Below are 15,119 nucleotides of genomic sequence, written 5' to 3' on the forward strand. Positions count from 1 at the left end.
TTCCAGTTTATAAGCATGGTATTTTCATTACTGATACAACAGGAACCCATTTAAAATCTACTGTCATTTAAGAATGCTGACAGATCTTTAGTTAGTAATTGGCCCTGAGATCCAGCTAATAAAAAAAGATTTCCTCAGTACTGGCTTCTCAAGTGTTAGGGTCTCCCTTCACTTTCCTGACCCAGCTTCTCCTTTCCTATGCATCCCATCTTTGTGTTGTCTGGAAAGCAGGATAAAATACATGCTATGTCAATGTAATGAGTAATTTACTTTTCATGCCTTGTATTTTGACATCTGTGTTATGCAGTGGGCTTAAAAAAGCCAAGGTTTCCTCAATATTACACAAGCAGAAACTCAAGTTATTTCAAATAAGCATATTCGTCTCTCTCATGGGTTTATTTTAAAAGTTTGTTATTAAAACTGTTTGAAACAGGGTTTGAAGGCAAAATACTCCAAATACTTAAATTCTCTAAAATCACAGGGCTTTGAAAAACTTACATAAACCTTACCTCCAATGGTGTGCATTATTTGCCCATTTTTCTGGACAACCAAAATCCTGTTATGTCCAGTATCTGCTATGACCACTCTGTCGCCTGAACTATCTACTGTCACTTTTCCAGGAAACAGCAATGGAGAAGGGGGGACAGAGTCTTTGTACAACTTTATTGCAATTTTATTATCTTTGATTTGTCCTTTTTCTTTGTAGAATCTCAGAGCTATAGATGCAAATAAAAATAATTTTTCTGTGTGTCCCTCTCCAACAAGAGAAAACAGCATATTTCCACGAGGCCCAAGTATAACCAGAGTTGGCCAGCAGGACACTTCCAGCTCATGCCAAAGTTTTCCATCTGAATCATTTACTATGGGGTGAGTAATATTATATCGAAGAACAGCACTTTTAATGTTATCCAGAACCTTTTCATTTGGGAACTTTGCTGAATGGACACCAACAATAAGAAGACCATCTGAAAGTAAAAATAAAAGAAAGTCTCGCATGAAAATATATTTGCACTCAACTAAAAGTTAAAAAACAAAAAACACTGCTCTCTCTCAGAACGTGACTAATAGCATTACAAACTAAAAGAGGGTTCGAGTAAGTTAAATTAAAAGGAAGGACTGTAATTCACTATGGCAAGATGCATAAACCATCTATTAATACCAAATACTACAGTTCAGAAGATTTCAGTAGTATTAAGATATTGTTTACCTTCCACGTTAGTTACAAAATAATACATCATAAAATGTTCTTGATTGCTGGGACCTCTGCATAGACAGAAGTCACATTTTGGAGATAGTAATTATGACCATGCTGCAGTGTCTTGTTTTAGAAAACAGGATCTTCTTCTGTAAACCTGGTATTCATTAAGACCTGCTACTAGTAAGTATAATTTAAATAATCCTTTCAATACTACCACAGAAATAACTAAAAATATATGGACTACTAAGATCATACTGCATTTCACGTGCAACCAATACTAGCAGTATTATGAAAAACTGTGGATATGATAAGCTAGATACAATTAGCAAGGATTAATACTTAGCCATCAGGGAGTGATGCCCTTTAACTCTTGCCCTCTTCAACTCAATCAATCAAGTATAGAAAACAGGTTTAAAAAAGCCCGTTTCCCCCTAAAGAAAGCCAGAAAGTAGGGCAATTTGGCACCTTAGGCCACGTTCAGATGAATGCGGATGTTTGGTTCCCCAGGGACAGGTCGTAGCAGCCCGGCTCTCCTTCTCAGCAGCTCGTGCTGCCTGCGCACACACTGCTCCAGTTTCCACCCCCCACCCCCCCCAACAGGTTTTCTGACCCCTGGATTTCCTGGACCCTTGCGGGGAAAAAAACCCAGAGCAGCGCATGCATGGGAAGCATGGCCTTGGAGTTCAGGGAACACTTGACTACTGTATGTGACGCTACAGACGTAGCGCATGGCTGTGTACATCTGGATGCAGCCTTAGAAAGTAACTTGTTGACAAAGGCACGAGCTACCATGGACAACTTACAGTCCACTGCCAGTATCTAATGAAGTAAGTTGTAGCCTATGAAAGTTCACGCCTCTCTGAAACAATCAGGTCTTCAAAAGGGCCATCTTTCCCCAACTTCTGCCTGTGTTCAGACTAGCCTGGCTAACTAACTCTATCCCCTTAACAAAAGTGAGGTTAGAGGTCTCTAAGGGAGTGCATACTAGTATGCTGGAAGTGTGCCACAAGATCTATGTGAGTAGGTAAATGCTCCCCCTCCCCTCTCTGGCACCCTGTCCCTGCTCCAGCTACTCCTGTGATCACTTTTAATAAAAGTCTTGCCACCATCTTAAAACTTGAGGGACCGAGTTCAGTGCAGGCATGAAAGATGCCAGGGCAGAGTCAGGGGTGGGGGGGTGCAGTAGTGCAGATGCATCCCCCTGATTCCAGCTTCACTCACACCTACATAGTTGTACAAAACAACACATTGATTAAAAACCCCAAACTTTTATTATAATGGAAAGTCTTAGTTTAACATAATATGAACAGCAGTTGTCCAATTTCCCTCACTTTTCTGCTCTGGAATCCCCCCAAAAAATCACCTGGAGTCTTTCAACATAACCATCTAAGTTTTAAATTCTCAACTGATCTTGTGTATCCTTCAGGGATAAGATGGGAGAGGCAAGAAAGGAAAAAAGAAACATCCTTACAATTCATGCATTTCCATGTTAACCTTCTTTACTAGTTAAGAACTTTTGACACTTGCAGGATTGCTAATGTACATTATGGTATTTGTTTTTCCATCACACCAATAAAATTGCCTGGCATTTATATTGGCTTTTGTGCGATGAAAACCTAATAAAAACATCTCTTATTCTGTTTTCCACTACTGTGGTCTATAGGTGGATTCTTTGCAGTGCCTTATTATTTCAGTAACACAAGTTGCAATTACTTCAGCAACAAAAGGGAGCCAAGAAGTTAATACAGGAAACAAATGGAAAAGATATTAGTATCCAATCCTCAAATCCTTATTTCTTGGACTAGTACTATCAAAAGTTTCAAAAGAACTACTCTTTGCAGAATGGGGTTGCAGAATGTAGGTCTTAACTTACAAAAATGTACTTGCCATTTTAAATTTGTTCAAATGTCACTTTAAAAATAATTACATACTTACAACAATAGGCAGTGCCGTACCATAGAACTAAAGTGCAAGTTTAAATATAAGTGTAAGTCACAGAATTGAAAGTCACAGTTTGTTAATCTGACATGCACATTTGCAATGTGAATCTCTGGCACAAAGCAATTAGGGTCTATACATTTGTGCTGACTCACCTGGACAGGTATGGTTTATGAACTTCCATCCTGAATAAATCCAAGTGGGACCAGCTTTGCTGATAGGAAACTGGGATGTCTGTCAGGCAGTAAGTACTACAGAAACCCTACCACATTAACACCTCAATGTAACAAGGCTTTGGCAGGGAATAAGTTACATTTAATTATTTTGGTAACAGACACAGTAAAAGGCTAATGGATATTCTTATTCAAAGTAGCCTTTTGTTGCAGCAGACCAACTCCACCAGATTGCAGCAAATCTAATCAGAACAAAGCACAACTCTCTCTCCCCAATTAATTTTGAAAGCAGAAGATGAAGTCAAGAACTCTCTATTTCCTGCCCCGACTTCCAACTAGCAGTACTTTAAGGAATTTTTTCACTTTATTTTTCCCTCCTCTTCCTTGAAGCTACTGTGCTGCTTCTAGGGATCCTTTTGAAATAAGTCCCTCAAGAACGTTTTTCAGCAGATAGCATTTTGCTGTATTTTTCACATCTGAGAATTTCATCCATCTCTCTTTTATTTGTTTATTGCCATTCTAGCATTTCAAGTTGAATTCCTTGAGAGGGAATTGGCAAGAAATGTGAAGTTTGCATCTTTTCAAGATAAGATACCTTTCCTTTGTGCATTTCATTCATTGGGTGCACACACAAAAGCATTCAAAATCTTGAACTGCAATAGGCTCCAAAGTGGAGAAAGCATACTAATTTCAGTATGCATTATCAGATGCTTCCGGACAGCAAACTTGTTTATTAAATATTAGAAGCTTCAGCACTTACAAGAATGCAAACCAAAATGATGCCATATCTCCATCTATGTTCAGAACAGGGTGAGGTCAAAGAACCTTTCCTTACAGTAGGCAGGGTTTGTTAAGAAAGGTGCAACTGACTCATGGAGTAAAAAAAAAATCTTCAGATGGGAATGTCCTCAGGGAGATCATGGGCAAGGAGTCAAGCTGAAGGACATGGCTTTGGGTACAATCTGTGATGTTACTAGGTTCCCCTTAAAAAAGCTAAAGGGCAGAAAGGTGAGTTTGATGCTACGTAGATAGTGTGCATTATGTTTCAGTAGAGAGAAGACTCATAACTGAACTTGGTTCTGGCATGCCAGGATACTTTCCAGTTCAAGACCCATTTCTCACTGTATATCCCATCATAAAACACTGCTTTCTCATGCCTCCAGATACTGCATAGGGAGCACAGTCAGTAGGTGTTCTTAGGGCTCTCTTGGACTTGATCCTTGTTTCTTTTAAAAAAAAACAAAAAAAACCAACAGTTCTTAAGAAGTTCAATATCTCTATGCTGATCTTTCAGGTTTAAGCCTTCCTCTACCCACTATAAATAAGCACAGGAAAACAGGGCACTGGCAAGGGACACCGCTCTTTGGAACACAATTAGTAGCTTTTGTCCTGACGAATCCAGTCTCTCTGGTGAATTCCCTGTGATTCACCAAAATAAAAAGTGCCAATTTGAAGGACATGAGGAAGGGAAAGTGTGCAGGCCTCCTTTGGTACCAGAGTGGAAACAAGCTGGGGCCACCCGCATCCATTCTGTCCTCATTGCAGACTGCATAGCAATCCAGCATAAAGTCACAGTACATTTTTTTAAACCTCTATACAGCTGACAAATCACCAGACCACCCAAAGGCACACTAGCAACTAATGGAGCAACTCCAGGCCAAACAATTGAGTTATTAGCTTGCACACTCATCTTCTTTGAGTAATGGGGAAAAGTATTTTTCATTCCTGAAAATGGCTGAAACATTTTGGTTCATATTAAAGGAAAACCTGTTCAAATTTGGCAAGACAGAAAGTGTTATAAACAAGTGAACATAATCTCTTTGAATAGGAATGTTTATGCAAATTGAAAACAAATAGTATGTTGCTTCTTATGCTGCAAATAATGCAGTGGTGTTAAATCAGGTGGCGTAATAGAACAACATATTAAGTAATAAAACAACATATTAAGGTGGGGGAATAGCATTTACATATTCCTTTTTACACTTAAGTTTAGGTTTTTTTCTCACTAAGTGACTTCTTAATGGTGAGTGGGAAGAGAAAGTTTGCTGAATTTTACCGAGTTGCTTTCAAATTTCAGTTTCCAACTAAGTATCTCAGTTGGTCCCCAAGTCCTTTTCCTGCAACTGGATCTACACAAGCAGACCTCTTCAGCTGTATATAGCTGTGTTGAAGTCAGTGTTAGTCCATTTGGCTAGGGATCAAATTATGGACTCAGAGCCTCGGTCATCCGACTTGCCACTGAAGCTATTTCTTTCCAATTTTCTAGTATTTGTCCAGTCTTACATAATGTCTTGAACAATAAGATTCCCTTCATTTTCCATAAGGCTTTTCTGTACTAAAAATGAAGAATTTAAGAAAAACGAAGAACTTAAGAATTCTTTCAGCATAGTTTTCTTTTGTTTTATCAACTCATTACTCTGCTGTACTTACTTCCCCGTCAACTGCACATACTCTTCAAGTATTCACAGACTACTATATTTCACGTTAAACTTTTCAGTGCAGTGTTAAATGTTCTCAGTACTAAGCCTAGAAAATCTTTACAATTATCTTGTGCATTATTCATGCAATCAGTTCTCTTATTTTCTCAACTATAAAGTGAATCTTTCCCCAAAAATCAGCCTCCCAAAACTGGGGTGCATTTTACATGGAAAAGCCGTTTTCTTCATTGAAAAAGCAACACTCCTGGTAACACTGTACAGGTGATGCAGCTGCCAAGATGGCTTCAATTTGTGTCTGCTCAGCAAACTGAAGTGGCAGTCTCATGTTAACCTTCTCATAGCCATAGCTATAGGCTGAACGCTGTAGCTGGTGCCTGATGCAACAAGTGAGCTGTTGGCGACATCTCAGGTCTTACCAAGGTGTTAAAACAACACTTTATTTACAGGAATTTCTATAAAGAACTACTTACACTATAGTAGTAACAGTCTTGCTACTGTCCTTTGCAAAGGCATGGGGCCTAGCTTTGCATGACACAGGGCAAGTCCTCCTGGGAACAGAGTATCACAGGAGAGTCTGCCACACCAGGAAGTTTCTGATGCCACACTTCCTGGATGCTATTTCATAGGCATTAGGGCTGCAAGGGACCTCAGAAGATAGAGTCTACCCCAGAATGGCTCCCAGAATGACTTACTCCATGTCATGCAGTTGGCCACGACTCTGGAAAAGTCTCTTTCTACATTTTGCCTCCAAAAAACAAGATGCGTGTTTTATTTGGAGTTATACTGTACGCAAAAACTATAGCATATGAGGGGGAAATAAAAGACCTGCAAGAAGTTAAGCCATGCATTGAATCAAAGCCATTTACTGCAATAATATATGCAAGGATGAACCCTTGTATACTTGCTCACCTTTGTAAAAACAATTTTGGATAACCACAAATATAAATTTTAAGAGGTTTTACTGAACATTTATGGAAAAAAATATGGAAGTTTTTAAAAACCACTAAGCAAATAAGATTTTTACAGAGAACATCTGAAGCACAGAGTAGTGTATGTCCAAGGCACTGAAAGAAGCACGTTGAGGATTAAATCAATCTTCCCTTGTGAAAAACAAACTTAATTTATACTTTAAAATGACAGATTGATTTAAAAAAAAAAAAATTACACAAGTCATGCCAACCTTTCAGCACTTCACATGGAAAATTTCACAAGAATGTCTCCTTCCCCTTCTGCTATACAGTGTTGACAGAATATCACCAAAATGAGATGTGAGATACCCAGCACGCCTGGTGTTAATAAACTGAACTCTAAAACAAGATTTTAAAAGGAAGTGGCAGCTATCCCATTTTCCTTTCAGTCTAATTTTTGGAACACATTTCAGAGTCCTGCTCTCATGTAGAATGAGAGTTTTGAACTATTTTATATTTTAGATTGTGGTTAAATAGTAAATTCAAATAATCAATTCCCATTCAACCATTCTACAGTCTAAAAAAATAAATAAATAAATAAATAAAAAATAAAATAAATAAATAAATCTATATGGTTGCTATAAATACTGCCCTCTCAATGGCTCCTTCCTTTTGACAAAAACCAAAATGACTTCATAGGAGTAAGAAAATGTGGACGACCACAGGAGCCTTAAATGAAGTCCCAAAGCAGGAGGGTCAAAAATATGGCCCTCTAGCTGGATCAAACTTGTGGAGCCATATGATCCAGCCCATAAATCACAGATAGATCTAGTATACAGAGCCAGTCTAGCTTGCAGGTTGGAATCAGCAGGCACTGGTCCAGATTGAACTTTACTGGAGCCAGTGCACAGAGCTAGTTCAGTGGGGCACCACTTGCAGTGTGCACCCTGTGCTGGCCTCACATGCTGCAGGCTGCTCATGGAGCTGGGCTGCCTGCACGCACTGCCCGTGGCACAGGGTGTGCAACAGATGCCGAGTAGCTCCACCTGCCTGTGTGATCTTTCTTCTTAGAAGTCTTGCCACCATCTTAAAAGGCTGAGTTCATTGCAGGCATGAAAGGGAGCCAGGGAGGATCCAGAGGGGATGCAGTGGTGTGGATGCATCCTACCTTTGATTCCAGCTCCACTTACTCAGCAGCTACGCTTAGGAAGCTTGACATGCCCAGCACTCTGTCAGGCTGGGCTGGGAGTTCTGATTGCAGAAGGCTGGAGAGAAAGGAATGAGACAGTAAAAAGGAGGCCCAAGGTCAAAGGTAGGTGGGTAACGCAAGGAGTGCAGAGCCTTGAGCTAGGCTCCCAGGAGCCAAGGTCCTGTGTTGCTCCAGAGGAAATCTCATCCTCTTTCCCCCTCACGTGTGGCAAGCCAGCACAGCTGCTTCCAGGCAGCAAACTGCTTGCACTAAAGCCAGGAGGGAATGAGGGTAAGCAGAGTGAGCCCCTAAGCAAGCTTCCTGGGATCCAGGGCACACGCTGCTCCCAGGGAAAGTCCCACCCTCTATTTCCTCCACCTGGCCAGCCCAGGTATTGTAATGAGGGAACAAAACGCTGGCACCAGAGGCAACAAGGAATGAGCTAAGTTAAGAGCCTTAAGCTGGGCTTCTGCACCTGGCAGGACAGGTGGGTAAGTCCCTTCCTCGCCTCCCCTGCACATGGCCAATGAATGCAGCTGCTGCAGTGAGGGTGCAAATTGCCCACTGAAGCCAGCAGGGAATGGAGTTAAAGCAGCATGTTATCCTGAGCCATGCTTTTCACAGTGTAGCTCTCCCATGTGCAGAGCCAGCTGGGCTCCAACACCCAATCCTCCTGAAGTTGCACAAAAAACAGCAATAGTGAAGACCCTGGCTTCTCTTTAAACCCAGCACTTTAACATGTCCCAGGGCCCTAGTTCTCTGCTGCTCTCTTCACTACACCCCTGCCATGCTTGCTGCAGTCCTACACCTTACTCAGTAATGTCTCTATACTATATCTGAGGCAGGGATTTTGTGCAATACCATTTATTAGATCAGTTGTATAGTTGGGAGAGCTGTCACCTTGTCCAACAAAATTCTACCGAAGGGAGCAATTTCAATTCAATCAATGGGACTATAACATGTTATGCTAACACTAAGTCTGCCTAATGATGTCCAAAATGTGTTCGTGCTTCCCAAATTTACTCTTCTCCTTGCTTTAACAACTAGCTACACTGCACCACAGATATGACTGATAGGAAGGACAGCAATCAATGATTGCCCTTCCCCTTGTTACAGGCTACATTCAGGGGTTTGCAAATTCAGCTATTGTCTTTTTCTACACTATATCAAAACTCCTTTCTGGTAAAATTAATAGTGCAAGCACCCATAATCTAACTGGCACTCGGCAACTTCTTTCCTTTGTAATTCCCTTCTGCTGTCCTTTCAAAACATAGCTCCCAGCATTTTCTTCCTCACCCACTGCACTGTAGTATTGTTTTGTGTTTTTATATAGGGGAAGTTTGTGAGCCAATCTATAAAGCGTTCAAATTGCTTCTCTTTGCTTTCACACTTTTCTAGTTCACAATGGTACTTACATCTGCATCTGTAACAATCTTGACAGACTCACAGCTGAATTGCCATCATAACCATTCTCCCTGTTTAATCATTCAATCTCATTCTCTCCCACACTTTTCCAAACAGCTGGAATGACAGTTAATATAAAGCATTCCAGCTATAAATAGTTATGTTGCCCTCTTTGTCTAGCTTGTTTTATACTATTGTGTAGTGTCAGGAGAGACCATTTAGAGTGCAAAAGGTTTGAAGCATCTGTCTATTAAGCTTTTAGCTCAGGTCACTCTTCAACAGTACCAAATTATGGTACCAAACAAGCAAAAATAAGAATGTAGATGCTCTCCTCTCTGCTGTGCTACAAAAAGGTGAAGCATAAACAAGCTCATGAACCCAAAAAAAACCTCATTATAAAAGCTGTATTATGGTTTTTTCCACTTGAAGGAAGCTTTAATACATCGTCTAACTGCTGCCACTTGGTGAATTCCCTCTGTAGAAAAGGGTGGACAGCTAAGGTCCTCACTTGCACTACCAACGTGGTGCCTGTTTTTGTATTTTCATTTTAAATTATATAAATAGTTGATTTTGTGTAAAAACCCTACAACAGTTAGTTTTTTCAACAGTTCATTTTTCATATGCATATCAAATATATTATACACCTCTTGAGCAAGAGTGTTTTCTTTTTAACAACAAGCATCAAAAAGCAGATTTAAATCTAAATTACTTTGGCGTTTACTCAATCACACAAAGGAAAAAATTGCAGCCAGCATGGATTTCTTGAGAATAAGTCATGCCAAATAAACTCAGTATTCTTCTTTGACAGGGTAGTTAGTTTGGTAGATGAAGGGAATGCAGTGGACCTAATATTCTTGGACTTCAGTGAGGCTTTTGATAGTCCCACATGCCATTCTTAGAAGTGAACTGCAGAAATTTGGGCTGGACAGAATTGCTGTTAGGCAGATACATAATTGCCTGAATAAGGCAAGAGAAGAGTAACGGTAAATCAATCAGTCAGAATGGCAGGAGTCTTCAAGTGGTGCCCTTTACCGGTTCTATTAATGACTTGGATGCCAGAAAACTTCCTGATCCAATGTTGCAGATGACACAAAAATAGGAGGGACTGAAGACACTTTGGAGGATAGGAAGGGAATTAAAAAGCATCTTGATAAGCTTGAAGAACTGAACTAGAGACAACAAAATGAAATTCAGCAGACAAATGAAAGGGACCACACTTAGGGAAGAACACTCAAATGCAAATATGAGATAATTAGCTAGGCAGCAGCACTGCTGACAAAAAAAGATAAAGGGTTTGGGTAGCTAATGAACTCAAAATTAAGCAGCAATGTGATGGAAAAAAGTAAACCCAATTTTGGATGCATTAATAGGAAGATTGTATGCAAGCCATGGGAGCTGACCGTACCAGTTTACTTGACGCTGGTCGGACCTCAACTAGAGAACTATGTGCAGGTCTGGGCGCTGCATTTTAGGAAGTATATAGAGAAACTGGGGAGGATCCAGAGATGAGCGACAAGGATGAGACATACAAGAAGATAAGGTATAGGAGGAAAGGCTGAGAAAACTAGGCATGTTTAATTTGGCACAAAAGAGATTAAGGGGGATAGGACAGCAGTTTACATATAACTGGAAAGCTGCCATAAAGAGGGAAAACAACTGTTCTCCCTTTGCTACAGAAGTGCTGATACGAAAGAATGGCTTTAAATTGCAGCAAAGCAGATTTAGACTAAATCTCAGAAACCTGTTCCTTATACTAGTAGAGCAATGGAACAAGCCACCTAGGGAAGTTTATAAAATCTTTCAGTTAAGGTTTTCAAGAAGCTGTATAAGTTTTCAACAAGGATGGTTTAGAAATAGTGCATCTTTCACTTATGCAGGCAGCTGGACTAGGTGACACCTGAGATCACCAGGGATCTAGGTTTTCCATTTCCCAGAGGAATACAGAAAAAGAGGTGGATATTCCCCACTACCTGAGGTTATGGGTGGGGCATAAGGAGTGTGGACCTGCATCTTAGTGAGCTAAAGGGCTCTGATTTTCCATGATAAAAAAAATCCAAAATCAAATACTAAAATGTTTAGGTACTTAGAATTTATTTTAGTATAGTAATTGAGGCAGTGCTAGGCTTCCAAAAGCAGGATCCCTGGAGATCACCTACTCCATGGCTATGTTTCTAATAATTTTGTCTCCTGCCTTCTAGCCAAGATCCCAAGAGAGCCCATGAACATCATCAGAGCACAAAGACATTTGAAGGAATGACAAATTTCAGTGCAGGACAGAAGAGTGTAGATTCAGTTGCAGAATTAAAAAAAACCTCAGTGAAAAGTTATAGCTCCCCAACTATTGAACTTCAGACCATTTGTAACTGAAAAAAACTGTATGCATTTTTCTAAGTATTGTTTATAAACCCAAACTTAAATGAATACTACAACACTGCAACCCTGTTCAGTAAGCAACAATATGCCTCATCAAACATTATCGTTATGAAAGAGTCAGATGTAACAGCACATATTTGTGCTTCAAGAAAAGGGAGTAAGTTTGGGGAATTTCTTCACCACAAATGCACATGTAATAAAAATTAATTAATTAATTAATTAAAATCCTTAGTCTGAATTGGTCTATGCTTTGGCACTGTAATATACATCCAGTTTAAACACTTTGTTTGAAGTATTACACAGCACAGACTTGGACCTATGCCAAACTATTTCTGAATATTAAAATATACTTCCTCTTATAGAAGTACAGCAGATCATTTCTCAACAACTGATAACATGAGCTTGACTATGCACTGGAGTTTAAAATAACTTACTGAATGCCACATTGAAAACAGAAATAGAACTGTTACAGATAAGAGAAAGAACAAATCAGATAAAGATGCTGGGTGGCATTCAGTTGTTTTTCAGACAAACCTACTGAAGTTTCAAGATAATAAAACAATGTGTGTGTACATACAGATACATTTGATGCTCCGAATTATCCTAAAACAGTATTGTGTTGTGCTCAGGCATCTCAAGTCACAGCAGCACGCTGCTGAAGTTCCATCATTCTGGTGGCGTGGCATGGCATTGAATACCAAGAGATATTTGCACTGAGCGAACGTAAAACAAATATAAGGATATCAAAAAGCTACGCTGTAAAATAAATGAACAGCATATAATCAAAGGAAGATACTACATGTATTACATGCCCATTAATACATGTTTTCAGTATGCTGTAAGCAAAGGGGTATAGGCAGCATGTCTTAATTTATGATTTGGATGTTTTAAGCCATAGGAATGAAATGAGTCAAGCACTTACGCATCACAATAAGGGATGGAACATATGCACATTTAACTTCTGTCTCTTACATTCCTGCAGGACCTCTGCCACTTTCACTATGACCTTGTCTATTGCTTCTATGGAAACAGCTCTCTTTTCCTTAACCCAGCCTCCCTAGCCATCACTGCATTCCCCTCACACAGCAACTTTCAGGTTCCTAATTACTACTCCCTGAAAACTTCTTAAGCTGGGAGACTCCTGAGAATTAAACTTTTTCCCCATAACCTGCCTTTCTTCTGACACAAGTTGTGGCAAATGGCAGGGCAAATTACTTAAGCAAACCAAAAGAGGACGTTCTTAGCAAGACTAAAATTGGTTGTTTCTGTCTGAGGTCCAGCGAGATGAAGACCATTCCACTAACCCTGCAGCACTTTCTGAAGTCTCACCAAGTCCAGGAACAGGCTATCCCAGATGTTTTACAGTATTTCATGACTAGCAAGTAGCTTAAGAGTTAATGGCCCCATAAAACAAGTTTTGCAGCTTTTCATTATTGTTCCCAATTAAACCTTATTTACAAATTCAGATCTTCACAGACATTTCCAAATGGAGTTTTTATCAAATAAGAGGTTGCTTTAGTATGTGATGAAAACTTTCCCTCCTCTTTCTATAGTGAAACCTGTTATCCATTATGCTGACATCCTTCAGCAATGCTGTATGAGCACAGACAATGCAGTTGATGCTATATCTACACAGATTTTCTCTTAAAACAAATTTGTATTATCTGCACCAATGTCTTTAGTTGTTTTAAAAAAATGTTCACATCCAAGACTAACTTTTTGTAACTGCCTAGACCCTTTCCTCAGTCCTTTATCCCTGAAGGCCCAGTTACTGCAATCAACATTTTTTTGGTAGCAGTGAATCCTTAGACTTTCTAAAATTTATGCTGGAATAGTTCAACTCAAAAAACACCCAGTTCAGGCTCCTTGTGGAAAGGTTACTTAATAGAAAGCAAAAAAAGCAAAAAGCACACATACCTGCTTGCCGAATTCAAAACATCTTTTGATCTTCAATTACTACAAGAAAAGCTTGAACCGAGGGCATTACCAACTTAACTCAGATTTTCTTAGTTTAAGCTGCCTAACTTGAGCTGGGAGCTGCGTGAATTAATTCGCTGATTGTTGGGAGAGGTGTGGGCAGCCAGAGGTAGAGTCAGGGGCAGGGGCACACCTGATGGTACATTATTTCAAAAACTCCCTGCACTTAAACTATTGCATCTGCTTTCCTTTTTCTGGGACAAATTATAAACTCTTAAGGGAAGACAAGTGGCCTATTTATGTCTTCTTTAAAGTGTAGTGTTATTTACATACTGCAATAAACAAATGGTACTTTGGTCAAAACTATTACTATTCCACTGGAAGTAGACAATCACCTAAATGTAAAGATCTACAGATTAAACTCACAAATAGGCCAGTGGGGGTCAAACACACTGTAAAATTCTCACACCTTACATTTTAAGGTGTTGAACAATATTATTTTCAATCCTTCTTATTTGCTTAGAAGAAATGCTTATCTAGCACTTCTTAAAATATTCATGCCTGGTTAGCAGATTCTAAGAAAAGATATAAGACTATAATTCTTGTTTTGCAAGCCATCCTGAACACTATTTAAATCAGAAAGACAGGCAGGATTTACTATCTTGAACTAAAATTTGAGAAGGAGTTGAAATTAAATAGAGAACTAGAAAAAGGAAGAAAAGATGTTTTGCATGAAAAGAAGCAAGGGACAAGTCAGACTTGGGGAAAAAACCTTAGGGTAAGATTTCAGAGTGCAAACAGAGCTTAAGCATAGTATGCATATCCCTTTTCAGACTAGGCACGAGCCCTCAAGCACTCACTCATTTTTAAATCTATCAAGTCTTGAAGACATTGTTTAGACATCTAGACACTTAGTACCCAAGTCAACCACTTCAATAGTGCATTATTCTGCAAACAGCTTTATTTACATAGATACTTGCTTTGGTTCTTAAATATTAATATGGCTTCTCTAAAGTTAGAAATACAACAGTTGCCAAATTTAACCCCTTTTAGAAGTGTTGTGGAGTAGATACAGTCCTCCATTTTTCAGGATAACAGATTAGAAGACACTTTTAGACACTACTGTAGTCTTGCCAAATGTTTAGCAACCAGCAACAAGTGACTCAGCTACTCCACCGCTGACACTGCCAGGAAATTCTATTCTAAGCAAACAAAAGCGTTGATACCTTTATCAGAATACTTGCGCTCTAATGCATGGAGGTCAGGCAGCAGGTGCATACAATTGATGCAGCAGTAAGTGAAGAAATCCAACACCACCACTTTTCCACAGAGGTCTTTGTACAGAGAAATGGGACCTTCAGTGTTTAGCCATTCCAGATCTGGAATTCAGAAAGCAGAAGCATCCAAATTAAAGGATAAAGGAGTGGGTTCTACAGCTAGTTTGTATACCAGTGTTTAACATTCCTGGTACATTTCATTAACAGTTTTAAAATATCACTTTTTATGAAGATAAGAAAACTAGCCACAATCTTACAGACAGCAAATGTGGCTTTGACCTACAATTCTTCATATTTAATTAGT

General features: G+C 39.4%; 1 protein-coding gene across 2 annotated transcripts in view; it reads right to left on the minus strand.

Moving 5' to 3' along the window:
• The window catches only part of NHLRC2 (NHL repeat containing 2), a 50,059-nt gene that overhangs the window by 29,886 nt on the left and 5,054 nt on the right, over positions 1-15,119 (minus strand). For both annotated transcript variants that reach the window (XM_090057956.1, XM_090057955.1), the window contains exons 2-3: positions 14,765-14,917; positions 510-965 (exon numbers count right to left, since the gene is read on the minus strand). In XM_090057956.1, the coding sequence (XP_089914082.1) occupies positions 510-965; positions 14,765-14,917 (609 nt within the window). The remainder of the gene's footprint in view (positions 1-509; positions 966-14,764; positions 14,918-15,119) is intronic.

Source organism: Crocodylus siamensis, chromosome 7 (genome assembly GCF_052110815.1).
Source record: "Crocodylus siamensis isolate JL-2025a chromosome 7, ASM5211081v1, whole genome shotgun sequence".
NCBI lineage: Eukaryota > Metazoa > Chordata > Crocodylia > Crocodylidae > Crocodylus > Crocodylus siamensis.